At 54.3% G+C, this 14629-nt stretch overlaps 1 protein-coding gene across 2 annotated transcripts; it reads left to right on the plus strand.

Annotated features, from left to right (window-relative positions):
• Positions 1-1259: 1259 nt before the first annotated feature.
• LOC133340284 (tubulin polymerization-promoting protein family member 3-like) lies at positions 1260-9984 on the plus strand. 2 transcript variants are annotated; one of them, XM_061548387.1, is made up of 4 exons: positions 1260-1391; positions 6290-6492; positions 9081-9234; positions 9468-9984. In XM_061548387.1, exons 2-4 carry the CDS (start codon positions 6305-6307, stop codon positions 9654-9656), a joined length of 531 nt encoding a protein of 176 aa, XP_061404371.1. In that variant the 5' UTR covers positions 1260-1391; positions 6290-6304; the 3' UTR covers positions 9657-9984. The 2 variants fall into 2 exon arrangements, with proteins under 2 accessions (XP_061404371.1, XP_061404370.1); XM_061548386.1 differs by lacking the exon at positions 1260-1391 and adding an exon at positions 4423-4584 and having other exon boundaries at positions 9468-9980.
• The last annotated feature ends 4645 nt before the right edge of the window (positions 9985-14629 follow it).

Genomic DNA, 14629 nt, shown 5'->3' on the forward strand with positions numbered 1-14629 from the left:
GGGGGGGTAATTTGGATCCGGCTCACCGCCTGAATCTGCCTTTCCCGTGGTTCCTCCTCTCTCTCTCTGCACGAGAACGAGTGAACTGTGGCAGCGCGTGACACATTGAACATTGCATCATCGTTGTAGCGGTGGGGGTTGTGTTGGGAGGGACTCCCACTCACTGCGAGTGCCAATGGAATTTGGCCTGGCCGAAAGCGGATTTCATGTCACGGCGAGTGCCAAACTCGGCACTCACTCCAGACTCGTATTCGCAGCCCGTAAATAGCTGGAGCAGTCAGCGGGCAAGATGGCCCTGGGCCACCAATCGAAAACAGAAGGGGGTCCCCTCCTTCCCTCCCTGGGTCCGGTGTCTCGCTCCCGACACGGGCTCCTGTTCGTCGACAAAGCCGCTGCACTGCCACGCTCCGCACGTGACCTCTCTGGCCCCGTTCTGATTGGCTGCGAGGGAGTCGGGGGGGGGGTGATCCCTTGCCCTGGCAATGACCGTGAACACCGCATTCTGATGGACCCGTGCATCATTCACACGCCTCCTTCCACATCATCATCAGCATCCTCGCCATCACCCTTGCTACTGATCGTCTCGATCATCATCTTCCTTTCGACCCCTTTTGCACGCCCTTCGGTTACAACACAGGGGACGTATCGTTTGCCAGAGTGTGCAGGGTGACCCATGGAGAGAGGTTGGTTCGGTGTCAATCGGCTCCTCTTGTACGACGGGAGACGCTTTTGTGTGACAGGGACGTCCGGTTTGGGGGGAGCCGCTCGATAGCGTCGAGTGGAGAAATGACATCCCCGATCCTAGCAGTTGACAACGAAGGGTGACACCTTAGGGATGAAGACGTAGACATCTAAGCTTGGCACGAATCAAGTGAAGATGTCCATACGGCGTCGAGATGTCTGCGAGCGAGTTTGTGGAGAGCGGGCGGCGAGGAGGCTTCCCGTAAAGGCAACGAAGATTGTATCGGGGCAGAGAAGCTCGCCTGGTGGAGTGAGGCTGTCGGAGAAACTGGTTGCGGCTTGACTGCTGCTCGGGACTGGTAGCTGTTGGTCAGTCGCAGCTGGGCGAACAGAGACAGGGGGGGCAGGCGACAGGACGACGGATGGTGGAGGCTCCTGCGGCTGCTGATGCCATCCCAGCTGGGGGCGGGGGGGGGGCCGTGTCAGTCGCCTGGTGGGTGACCTGGTGACGCGTGACGGCACGAGGTTGTCACTTGTTTGCCGCGTGCGAATGTTGTGACCATAAACCTGCTCTCGGCGCCTGTGTTGGTCGCCCCGTTGCTAGGGAAGCGAGAGTTTTAGTGCGGACGGGCACCGCGGGAGGCGGCGGCGGTCTCATCAGAGGGGAAGACGCTTCGCGTTCAAGGGTTCGGGCTGTGCACGGTGCCAGGGTAGGTGCGTCTAGCCGAGGGCAGTGCGCGTGTGTGAACACGGTCGTTGCATGGGGGGCGGTGGCGTTGTGGTTAGCGCACTGCGCCACGAAGCAAACCCGTCGACCACAGTTCGATTTCCCACTCTCAGCCAGCTTTTGTGACTAATATCTAAACCCCATCCTGGGCCTCCCCTAGGTCGACTCAGTCTGAAATGAATACCTGGTGCGGTGTAAGAAAGCTGTCTCTGGTGTGGACCAATCCGTTTCAAAGTCAATGCATATATTATCAGATGATTATTTTTGTTTGCATTCTAACCACAAGCATTGTGGTTATAATGTAGACATGATTCCTTGTAAAAGGTTTCAGTTTCGTTTTTTAACATCTTAACACCTGTTGTGTTGCCAGATGAAAGGGGAAACCCCTATTATCATCGGTGTATAAACATCAGCATTGGGGAGACAAAGGCGGCCGGGCGTGGTGTTGGCCACCCATCCCCTCGTGTGCCCGTGTCGGCCTTGACAGGCGCTAATCGCTAAAAACACTTGCCCCGACAGTCTGTTAGGGCTACCCGGGGGATCTTTGTGTTTACAAAAACGGGCAGAATCAGGGTCTTTATTTATCCTGGACGAATCCGATGAGCTATGAAGCTCTTTATCACAACGAGCGATACGCGAGTGCAGATGATAGGAATTGCGTGCAAGTGACTAAAAATAAAGTGCATGAGTACAAGTTGATAAAGTACACCAAATCCTGCCGATTTTTCCCCCGATTCGCACGGTTGGCTTACGGATGTGCGAAACAAGTTCGACATACAGTGCACACACAAGCTTGGGCAAGGCAGTAATGTCGTCTGAAGGGCAGACTCGGCAGACCTGTGCGATCTCGTCAGCTGGCACCAGAACCGTCCTTAGCGGGGGGTGCGGGGCCCGGGGCAAACCCCCACAGCGTGGGCCCCCCGACGCCTTCATACCTACACCGTGACGTCGAGGCGCGCCACCCCCCCCCCCCCCCCCCCCCCACAAAAAATCGCGGGGCCCGGGGCTGCCGCCCAGATTCACCGTTACTATAAGGACGGTTCTGCCTGTTACCGACATGAACATAAACATGGGCGCGTGGCGCGCATTGAACATGGGGCCTTGTTAATACCTGGACTGCAACTCAACTGAAATATCGTCTGCATTGCCGCGGAAGTCCGCTGCTGCTGCTGCCGCTGCTGCCGCTGCTCCTGCTGCCGCTGCTCCTACTCCTGCTGCTGCTCCTGCTGGTGCTGCTGCTCCTGCTGCTGCTGCTGCTCCTGCTGCTGCTCCTGCTGCTGTTGCTCCTGCTCCTGCTGCTGCTGCTGCTCCTGCTCCTGCTGCTGCTGCTGCTCCTGCTGCTCCTGCTGCTGCTGCTCCTGCTGCTGCTGCTCCTGCTGCTGCTCCTGCTGCTGCTGCTCCTGCTGCTCCTGCTGCTCCTGCTCCTGCTCCTGCTGCTGCTGCTGCTCCTGCTCCTGCTGCTGCTGCTGCTGCTGCTGCTCCTGCTGCTCCTGCTGCTGCTGCTCCTGCTGCTGCTGCTCCTGCTGCTGCTCCTGCTGCTGCTCCTGCTGCTGCTGCGGTGGTGAGGATGGCGGTGTAAATCTCATTGACTCTTGGCGCTGCCGAGCGAGCGCCTTGAGGCCCCTGTGGGCTCTGCGTGGGGGGCACGGCCTGCCAGGGCGACGCGTGCGGCGGCCTGGCCTCAGCAAGCTGCAGAGAGACTCGCGGTCGTGGGGGGGGGGGGGGGGGGCACTTGGCACTGGTGTTGGAGAGCGAGCAAGTCAAAGGTAGTTTTGTTTACCAAGGAGAGACCGAGACGAGTCTCCATGGGGCATTTATTGCCGTAATCAAAATGATGCTAAAACGATGAGAGACTTTCACCCTGCCCTTTCTGGCAATATTGCACAGGAGGTGTTAAGATGTTTACAGCAAGGCCGTAGCCATGGAGTCAACATTGGGGGGGGACCAAATCTTCCAGGGGGTCTGGGGGTCCCAACCCAGAAAAATATCTAAATTTGAAAACTCATTTCCTGCCTTAAATATAAAAAATTCACTTACACATGAGATGGACTTTTCATTTATGTTTTACAATAATGTTTAATAGTGTATTGTATTACATTGCTCTGTTTTTACTTTTTACCATTGTATGCAATGGCAGAGATTAGGTATTAATAAAGTATAACCACAATCATATGAACATAAATCTATGCATTGATTTATATGAAGACACGTCCAGATATTGTGGCCAAGGTTTAGCAACATTTCTTTTTTTACATAGCATAGTAATTATTTTTATAGCAATATATTGGGGGGGACATTTTGATCATATTTGAATATGGGGGGGATGCGTCCCCCCCCCAATATATATTATAATTACGGCCTTGGTTTACACCAAGTAGACACCCCCATCGCAAGGCATCGTCAAGTCTGCATGAACCACACATCATGCTTGTGGGTAGAACCATGCAAACACACAAACATGCTTTCGAATAATGCATGCGTTGTCTTTGTGACTGACCGATCTGCACCGGAGCCAGCCTCCTCCACGGCCTTGTCCCCTGCACCGCACTTGGAGCAGCAACAAAGGCATCGCAAATATCCAAGCGTCGATAGCTCGGGTCGAGGGGCCCGTAGAGATTCGTCTCATTCGCGAGAGTAACCCGGGTCACCAACAAGACACGCGCAGCAGCGGCGACAAACAACAGACGATTCCACAACGCAGCGAATAGAGATGGGAGAAAATTGTTTTTGTACTTTTAAATACTTTGGGAAAATCAAGGAACATATTAATAAATGTCGGTGTGTGGGGGGTGGAGGGGGGGGCTAGGTTCGGGTGATTATAATTGAACGAGCGGCGACCCGCAGGGGCGCGCCTCCGCCCTTGACTTGACGCAGAGCGGCGTCGCTCGGAGCGGGCGGTGATAGGGGGTAGGAATACAACTACATAGGGGAGGCTGAGAGGCACAGCGGTGGGGATGAGTGAGGGGGGGTGCGAGCCTGTGGTTCGCGGGGGGGTAGTTGGTTACCTTGGAGGCGCCCAGCAACAGCGGGAGGGGCCGCGCGCTGCACCTGGGCGCGAGGCGCTGCGCATTTAAAGGCCCGCTCAGGTGTGGGCGCCTGGAGACTGCTGCTACTGCTGCTACTGCTGCTGCGACTGCTGCGAACACGCGGGTACCTCTCCACTGCTGCTGCTGCACGTGAGTTCGTGGATGTATGCGTGCCCGCTCCCCCAGCGAGACGTGCGAATGGAGACGTCCTGTGGTGGATGAGGACGACATTCCCAGTCACGCGCTGCAGGCGACGGGAAACAGACGGAGACGTGTGGATGAAGCCGTGGGCGTGTGTGGTGTGTGCGTGGTGTGTGTGTTGTGTGTATGTTGTGTGTGGGTTGTGTGTGTTGTGTGTGTGTGGTGTGTGTTGTGTGTGTTGGGGAGCGGTGGTGTAGCGGTTAGCGCACTGCGCTATAAACCTGGCAGTTCCGGGTTCGATTCTCGCGCACGGAACCGGTCCTGGGCCTCCTCCCCTATGTCGACTCAGCCTCAAATGAGTACCTGGTGCGGTGTGTAAACATCGCCACTAGGGAGACAAAGGCGGTCGGGCGAGTTGCTGGTCACCCACCCCTCGTGTACCGTTCCGGCCTTCGAAGGTGCTCGCTTACAACACTTGCCCCAACAGTCTGGTTAAGGATATATTGGGGGATCTTTGTCTTTTGAGTGTTTTATGGCGGGGTACTGTAAAAGTTCATTTACAGGACTGTATTTACAAGTGGTGGTGCTGCTGCTGCTGTTGCGTTGACAGTGGTGCACGATTAATAACAATAACGCAAACAACCTCAACATATTCCTCAATGATAGCTCTGTGTGTGGCCTTAAGAGAAAATTGTATATCTGTTCAAAAATAAGGGTTTGATTTTTCAAAGGATGGCGATTCAATAATGAAGGAGATGTCGCTAAGGGGGCGGCGACCGCACACAAAGACAAAGGGGTCCCCTATAGCCTTCCGCGGACTGTGGGAGGCTATAGGGGAGGCCCACGACCGGTTTCGGGAATTGGTCACCGATGTTGGCTGTGCGCGGGAAGTCGAACTCAGGTGGCTGAGGTTCGTGGCGCAGTGCCCTAACCACTACGCCACCGCTCCCCACCACGGCACACACACAAAAATTCCCCGTATAGCCGTGCCCGACTTTTAGGGCAAGTGCTGCTCGCAAGTACCTATGAAGGCCGGCATGGCACGCGAGTGGGTGGGTGGCCAGAACCATGCCCGGCCGCCTTTGTCTCCCTAGTGGCGATGTTTACACACCACACTTGGGAGACAATATCGGTCGATGCTTACACATCGCCACTCCTCATTTGAGGCTGAGTCAACCTAGGGGAGGCCGGTTTAGATAATCGTCACTGGCGTTGTCCGTGAGCGCGAATTGAACTCGGGTCGCCGGGTTCGTATCGCAACGCGCTAACCGCTACGCCACCGCTCCCCCACCGCTCCCCCACCTCCCGCACACACACACACACCCGCGCGTACACACACACAGACAAAGATTTCCCGTATAGCCTTACCAGACTGTTGGGGCAAGTGCTGTTAGCGAGCACCTATGAAGGCCGGCATGGCACGCGAGGTACTCATTTGAGGCTGAGTCGACCTAGGGGAAGCCCAGGACCGGTTTAGATAATCGCCACTGGTGTTGGCCGTGAGCGGGAATCGAACCCAGGTTGCCGGGTTCGTAGCGCAGCGCGCTAACCGCGACACTACCGCTCCCCCACGCACACAGACACGCACCCAGACACACACACACACGGACGTTATTTACGACGGGAGGGGGGGTGGGATGAGGGCGAAAGTCCAGCGAGAAGTCCGCTCGTCGCGAGGGAGACGCGGAGACTCAATGGCGCTCTTCCCTCGCAGATCGCTCGCGCGGAGATGGCCGACGGGGTGGACATGGCGTCCGTCGAGGAGACGTTCAGGAGGTTTGCCGTGCACGGCGACACGAAGGCGAGCGGCAAGGAGATGAACAACAAGAATTGGGCGAAGCTGTGCAAGGACTGCAAGGTGATCGACGGCAAGGGCGTGACGGGCACGGACGTGGACATCGTCTTCTCCAAAGTCAAGTTGTGTGACTCGCGCTCGCATCGTTTCCATCCCACTCGTCCCCCTCGTCCCGGTAGCCGGCAAGTGCCGTCGGCGAGACAGCTACGACACTCGCACGAGAGGGTCGGGGTAGGTGGCCAGCAGCATCAGGTCCGGCCGCCTTTGTCTCCCCAAAATGATTGTGTTTTACACACCGCACCGGGTGCTCGTGAAAGGCCGAGTCAGTTCAGTTCATGTATTAGGTATAGCCATGTGAGCCATGCGGCTCTTGACTCGGGTGCAACCGCAACAAACAACAACATGAACAAGGAACATCTTGAGAAAAATCCAGGAAAAAACAGCAACGTCTTCCAGAAAGAACACCGCATATTAACGCTGTGTGCAAAATTCCCAGTGGGATGCAAGTCAAACAATAACAACCATAAGACAATTTAGATTAAAGTTGTCAGGCTAACTCTGTACTTCAACAAACAAACTTGGCTAAACCTAAACGTTTTCGAAATCACCAAAATAAAGCTCTAAAAACAATGTAACAGTGATCATAGGAACTGTGATTCAAATTTTACAATAAACAATATACATAACATGTTCGACCCATCTTTGCAGCCATAGCTGGCAGCACGAGTCACTCCATAACAGCAGGAGTATCAGCAGGAGTATCAATATTTTTCAATACATCTTTAAAGATCAGCACACTATAATCAAAACTCAAGATCATACTTTGCAGCGGTCATCCGGAGCGATGCATTTGATTTCAGGCCACTCTGCATAGCAGTGGCAGCTCGGGGTGTACAGCTCCTGAAGAGAAGTTTTGAGTGAAGATCTCACAGGTAGTGATCCAATTTGCAGTTTATTGGCGAAGGCATTCCCAGACCCTGGGGGCATCAACAGCAAAGGCCCTTCATCCAGTATTTGTACGGCAATAAGGAATGTGAAGCTGGTAAATGAGCGAAGACCCGAGGAGATCCAGCAAGTAGTCTGCTGATTTTTTTTGTAAGTACATCGTGAATAAATAAGATCTGTTGCACAAGCCGTCGATCATTAAGAGATGTTACGTTTGACCCAATGTAAAGATCGCAGTGGTGGGTTCTATATGGGCAGTTCAATGCAAATCTTAAGGCCGAGTGATTAATTGAGTCAAGCTTCTTCAGTACAGTACTGGGGGCTGATTTATATATGATGTCAAAGTAATCAAGTAGAGGAAGTATGGTAGCTTTTATCAATTCCAAACGGAACATAGGGGGCGAGCAATGCTTGTGTCGAAACATATTTTTTTTGTCTTTTTACCAATATAACCAATGTGATCTTGAAAATTCAGTTTTGAATCAAAAATGACCCCAAGATACTTATAGATCTTGACTTGCTCTATTTGATAATTATTTAAGGAATGTAATTGGGGAAAATAACTTCCTGCTTTAGTCCTGGTGAGAAGCATAGGCAATTGGTTTTGGAGATATTCAGGACTAGTTTAAGAGCAACTAGCTGATGTTGTAGTTTGTTGAAATCACCCTGGAGCTTAGCAATCACGTCATCCGGAGAGCGGCCAGCAGTCATCAATATCGTGTCATCTGAAAACAGATTAACCCTGGAATGATCCAGGTCAGTGCCCAAGTCATTGACATGAAGAGAAACCAAGAGTTGGCCAAAGATTGAACCCTTTGGAACCCCTTTTGTGATCTTAACATTGTTTACCTCCAACCATCTATGAAGACAGTTTGGGTGCGAGAAGAGAGGTACATTTGTTAACCATTCTACTGTGTGTTTGGAAAAACGGAGGCAACTTAGTTTACTAAGCAGGTTGTTGTGTAAATGTGATTGAGAGAGTCTAATGCAGCAGATGTGGTGCTATATTTTTTTCGGAACCCAGATTGGTTTCGATGTAAAAGATTATTGTCGGACAGGAAACTGCTAATTTGGTCGTTCAATAATTAAAAAAACATTTTAATCAACGGGGACAAAATTGAGATAGGTCGGTTGTTATTTGGATCATCTTTAGGGCTCCCTTTGTGAAGTGGACGACTCGATCTCGGGGAGGCCACGACCGGGTTCGGAAATTGGTCACCGATGTTGGCTGTGAGCGGGAAGTCGAACGGCCTCCCTAGGCAGCGGAGTTGACGACGCTGGCAGAGTTGACACTGCCGGTCTAGGGATCGTGTCCTTTGCTTGTCCAACTGCTCGGGTTGAGGTCTCATTTGAGGTTTAAACTTTTTTTGTGCCCAAACGCCACGTCGACCAACTCCAGCGGTCCTTCGCCTCTCGTGAGTTGAATCACCCCGTGCTGCACCGCGTGCTGTACCCCCCCCCCCCGTGCTGCACGAGAGATTCGCACCGCGTTCCCAGTTCCGTCCTGGCATCGTTTGCGGTGACCAAGCGGTCGCTGCGGCCGCTGGCGAGATAACCGCGAGGTCGTTCGGGACACGAGGAGGTCACGAGGGCGAGGAACTCGTCCAGCAGTGGCTGGTGGAGGGGGACGCGGCCGCCGTGCCCGCGGGTCCTGGGACCGCCTCCACGTCGTGCCCATCCACTGCCCCCCGGCACGTGCCGGGTGACGCGACGACTCAACAAAATGTGCCCCACCCCCCCCCCCCCCCCGGGTGCGCGCTCGCAGGGCCAAGTCGGCTCGCACCATCACCATCACCGAGTTCCACGCCGCGATCGCCGAGCTCGCGCCCAAGCGCTTCAAGGGGCGGAGCGCCGAGGAGGCGCTGTCCGCGCTGCACGCGCTCCTGGCGGGGGCTGCTCCGGCCAACACCGGCGTCACGGTAAACCGCACTGCCCCCCCCCCCGCCACCAGCCCCCCCCCCCCCCGCTCACGGTCGGAGCCCACGCCCGCGTGCACTCGTCGCGCACGGCGAGCGGCGTGCGATCATCCCACGCGCTCACCAACGAGAGGGACAGAGGCTCGTGGCCGCGGGTCGATGATTCCCCGTGACCCCCCCCCGCCCTCCCTCCCCCCCCTAAGCGCCACCCTTTGGTCCCCGCGTTGTCCCGGCAGAAAGCGGCGGCGGTGGGCGGCGTGGATCGGCTCACGGACGCCTCCAAGTACACGGGCTCGCACAAGGAGCGCTTCGACGCGGACGGCAAGGGGAAAGGCAAGTCGGGTCGCGCCGACGCCGCGGCGAACTCGGGCTACGTGGGCAACTACAAGGGCGTGGGGACCTACGGCGACAAGGTGGCCAAGTGAGCGGGAGCGCCCCCAGCCCCCGCTCTCCTCCCCCCCCCCCGCCTCTAAATGCCCCTACGCTCCTTCACAGACACCCACCGCTGTGAAGAAAGAGCTTCATAGCTCATCGGATTCCTCCAGTCTAAATAAAGATTCTGATACCGATCCACAGGCGCCAACTATGCACCTCACCGCGCCCCACCTCACCCTCCCAAGGGCCCCCACAGCCACGCGCGTGCACGGGTGACACGCACGCGCACGGGTGACACGCACGCGCACGGGTGACACGCACGCGCATGGGTGCCACGCACGCGCGCGGGTGACACGCACGCGCACGGGTGCCACGCACGCGCACGGGTGACACACACGCGCACGGGTGACACGCACGCGCGCGGGTGACACGCACGCGCACGGGTGCCACGCACGCGCGCGGGTGACACGCACGCGCACGGGTGACACGCACGCGCACGGGTGACACGCACGCGCACGGGTGACACGCACGCGCACGGGTGACACGCACGCGCACGGGTGACACGCACGCGCACGGGTGCCACGCACGCGCGCGGGTGAAACGCACGCGCGCCATTGTTGAGGAGCGGCGGTGTTGCTGGCCACCGTTGCACGAGCGAGCACTTTGAGACGGTGGGGGCCGTGAGCGGCACGGCATCTGCCCCGAACGCAACCTCCGCGTCTCGCTCGGAATGACCCGGATTGGTTCGTTGAGCTTCGAGCATGTTCGCTGAAGTCAAACAATTCAAAGAATCTCACGATGCCCGGCAGAGATAAGGCGTCGTCGAGTTTCCAAATGAGATAGAGACAGAGCAAAGATTAGACGAGCAGTGAGTCCGTGTGCGCGCGCGTGTGTGTGTGTATCAGTGTGTGCGTGCGGTGTGTGTCAGTGTGTGCGTGTCGGTGTGTGTGTGTGCATTGGCGCGTGTGGAAGTAAGAAAGGAGGAGCGATAATCACAGGGTGCGTGTGAGAGTTGACAAGTGTGTGCAGGCGCGTGTGTAAAAGAGAGCACATGCGAGTTTGCATGCGTGCAAGAGAATGTCTGTGTGTGTGTGTGTGATTGATTCTGTGCCATAACGCCGGCGGCATCATTGTCCTTGTGACCCTCTGCCCGCAAGCGAGCCCTTCGATGATGGTGAAGTGGTGGTGGTGGTGAAGGTGGAAGAGGCTTGTGAAGGATGCTCCTGGGCAGTTGGAGGCAGTCGCCCTTCAGCAACAACGGAGGGCAGAGGAGCGATGCTCACAACAACGAGCGGAGCGCCGGGCGATTAAAATTCTGCAAGTTGGCACAGTGGTAGGCACAGCTGGTAAATCTACCAGTCATCTCAGTCAGCCAGCTCATGGCACCTGGGTCTGTCCCGGGACCTGTCAGCGAGCCTTTGACATTTCGCGTGGCCTCAAAGCGCACCTAGCCTGGCACAAAGCGCTGTGGTGACGTCACCGCCACATAAGTGTGCCCTGTGGTCAGTGCATCTGTAGAATGGGACGAGACGAGCAATAAACTATTATTTTTATTTTACCAGGTAAGGGCCCCATTGAGCTAGATCGTAAAAACATTCAGAAGCAACCTGGTAGCTCAACGAAGTGGCTCATCATCATCATCACGTGTACATTTATAGCAGCCAAATACTGTTAGACACGTGACGTTGATTCGAACAGTGCCCTGGAAGCGGGATTGATTTCATGACACTGGATTTGTTCGTGACCCCGACACTTGAATGAGCTCTCACCGCGGTCACGTGACAAAAAAGAAACCCCTTCCACCCCGTGACCGGGATCCTTGGCCGATTCAGACCCCCCCCAATATCCTCTATCCCAACCTTGTCATCTCAAAGTCGTGATCCGCGTGGCCGTGCGCGGCGTGAACAATGCTCAGACAATGCGCCGCGTTCCTTGGATCTCACGTTAACGCGACACCGTTTCAATTACCCGCGGTCGTATCTGGTGACATTGCATTGATATTAAATACACCACTGGAATATTATAATGCGAGGTGTGGTTCTGTGTGTGTTTCTTGCCGAGTCTGTGTGGGTGGTGTGATTCAGTGTGTGTGTCTTGCCAAGTCTGTGTGGGTGGTGTGATTCAGTGTGTGTGTGTGTATCTTTGCCAAGTCCACGTGGCTGGTGTGATTCAGTGTGTGTGTGTATCTTTGCCAAGTCTACATGGGTGGTGTGATTCAGTGTGTGTGTGTTTCTTGCCAAGTCTGCATGGGTGGTGTGATTCAGTGTGTGTGTGTGTGTGTCTTGCCAAGTCTACATGGGTGGTGTGATTCAGTGTGTGTGTGTTTCTTGTCAAGTCTGTATGGATGGTGTGATTCAGTGTGTGTGTGTTTCTTGCCAAGACCACGTGGCTGGTGTGATTCCGTGTGTGTGTGTTTCTTGCCGAGTCTGTGTGGGTGGTGTGATTCAGTGTGTGTGTGTGTTTCTTGTCAAGTCTACATGGGTGGTGTGATTCAGTGTGTGTGTGTTTCTTGCCAAGACCACGTGGCTGGTGTGATTCAGTGTGTGTGTGTTTCTTGCCGAGTCTGTGTGGGTGGTGTGATTCAGTGTGTGTGTGTTTCTTGCCAAGTCTACATTGGTGGTGTGATTCAGTGTGTGTGTGTTTCTTGTCAAGTCCACGTGGCTGGTGTGATTCAGTGTGTGTGTGTTTCTTGTCAAGTCCACGTGGCTGGTGTGATTCAGTGTGTGTGTGTGTTTCTTGCCGAGTCTGTGTGGGTGGTGTGATTCAGTGTATGTGTGTTTTTCTTGCCGAGTCTGTGTAGGTGGTGTGATTCAGTGTGTGTGTTTTTCTTGCCAAGTCTACATGGGTGGTGTGATTCAGTGTGTGTGTTTTTCTTGCCAAGTCTGCATGGCTGGTGTGATTCAATGTATGTGTGTTTCTTGCCAAGTCCACGTGGCTGGTGTAATTCAGTGTGTGTGTGTTTCTTGCCAAGTCTACATGGGTGGTGTGATTCAGTGTGTGTGTGTTTCTTGCCGAGTCTGTGTGAGTGGTGTGATTCAGTGTGTGTGTGTTTTTCTTGCCAAGTCTACATGGGTGGTGTGATTCAGTGTGTGTGTTTTTCTTGCCAAGTCTGCATGGCTGGTGTGATTCAATGTATGTGTGTTTCTTGCCAAGTCCACGTGGCTGGTGTAATTCAGTGTGTGTGTGTTTCTTGCCAAGTCTACATGGGTGGTGTGATTCAGTGTGTGTGTGTTTCTTGCCGAGTCTGTGTGGGTGGTGTGATTCAGTGTGTGTGTGTGTTTCTTGCTGAGTCTGCATGGGTGGTGTGATTCAGTGTGTGTGTGTGTTTCTTGCCAAGTCTGCATGGCTGGTGTGATTCAATGTGTGTGTGTTTCTTGCCAAGTCCACGTGGCTGGTGTGATTCAGTGTGTGTGTGTTTCTTGCCAAGTCTACATGGGTGGTGTGATTCAGTGTGTGTGTGTGTTTCTTGCCGAGTCTGTGTGAGTGGTGTGATTCAGTGTGTGTGTGTTTCTTGCCGAGTCTGTGTGGGTGGTGTGATTCAGTGTGTGTTTCTTGCCGAGTCTGTGTGGGTGGTGTGATTCAGTGTGTGTGTGTGTTTCTTGCCGAGTCTGCATGGGTGGTGTGATTCAGTGTGTGTGTGTGTTTCTTGTCAAGTCCAAGTGGGTGGTGTGATTCAGTGTGTGTGTGTTTCTTGCCAAGTCTACATGGGTGGTCTGTTTCAGTGTGTGTGTGTGTTTCTTGTCAAGTCTACATGGGTGGTGTGTTTCAGTGTGTGTGTGTTTTTCTTGCCAAGTCTACATGGGTGGTGTGATTCAGTGTGTGTGAGTGTTTCTTGCCGAGTCTGTGTGGGTGGTGTGATTCAGTGTGTGTGTGTTTTTCTTGCCAAGTCCACATGGGTGGTGTGATTCAGTGTGTGTGTGTGTTTCTTGCCGAGTCCACGTGGCTGGTGTGATTCAGTGTGTGTGTGTGTTTCTTGCCGAGTCTGTGTGGGTGGTGTGATTCAGTGTGTGTTTCTTGCCGAGTCTGTGTGGGTGGTGTGATTCAGTGTGTGTGTGTGTTTCTTGCTGAGTCTGTGTGGGTGGTGTGATTCAGTGTGTGTGTGTGTTTCTTGCCAAGTCTACATGGGTGGTGTGTTTCAGTGTGTGTGTGTGTGTTTCTTGTCAAGTCTACATGGGTGGTGTGATTCAGTGTGTGTGTGTGTTTCTTGTCAAGTCCATGTGGGTGGTGTGTTTCAGTGTGTGTGTGTGTGTGTTTCTTGCCAAGACCACGTGGCTGGTGTGATTCAGTGTGTGTGTTTCTTGCCGAGTCTGTGTGGGTGGTGTGATTCAGTGTGTGTGTGTTTCTTGCCGAGTCTGTGTGGGTGGTGTGATTCAGTGTGTGTGTGTGTTTCTTGCTGAGTCTGTGTGGGTGGTGTGATTCAGTGTGTGTGTGTGTTTCTTGTCAAGTCTACATGGGTGGTGTGATTCAGTGTGTGTGTGTGTTTCTTGTCAAGTCTGTATGGGTGGTGTGATTCAGTGTGTGTGTGTGTTTCTTTGCCAAGTCTGTATGGGTGGTGTGATTCAGTGTGTGTGTGTTTCTTGCCGAGCCCGCCTGCGTTGGTCAGGTTTGTGTGGGGGGGGGGCTCTGGGACAGCTGCACGGAACGCCGCGATGTCGTGGCAACTTGAGCAAACAACTCAGGGCGCGTTCCTCGTTGCGCGCGGCAAATTGCGGGGGGGGGGGGGGGTCGAGGCGCGAATCCCACACCGTGACCTGGCAGTCGTCTCGCCCGCGACGTCTATGAACGCTTAAACAAACAAAAACACACTTCAAATTTGGTTTTTATTTGAACAGGCAAGGGCTCCCGCTCAGCTGCCGGAGAGCTCTTTTTCGGAAGCGAACTAGCTGCCACAAGTGAGAGCTCAGCCACGTGACATCGTCACATGGTCATGTACAGCAGCCAATGTTTCCCTGAACGCGTGGTGATGGTGATTTTCAACGTTGGAGGGAAAAAAACAAAAACCGGAGGAACCTTTTTTCTCGGC

This window comes from Lethenteron reissneri, chromosome 9 (assembly GCF_015708825.2).
Source record: "Lethenteron reissneri isolate LAM-NWPU_2019-01 chromosome 9, ASM1570882v1, whole genome shotgun sequence".
Taxonomy (NCBI): domain Eukaryota; kingdom Metazoa; phylum Chordata; class Hyperoartia; order Petromyzontiformes; family Petromyzontidae; genus Lethenteron; species Lethenteron reissneri.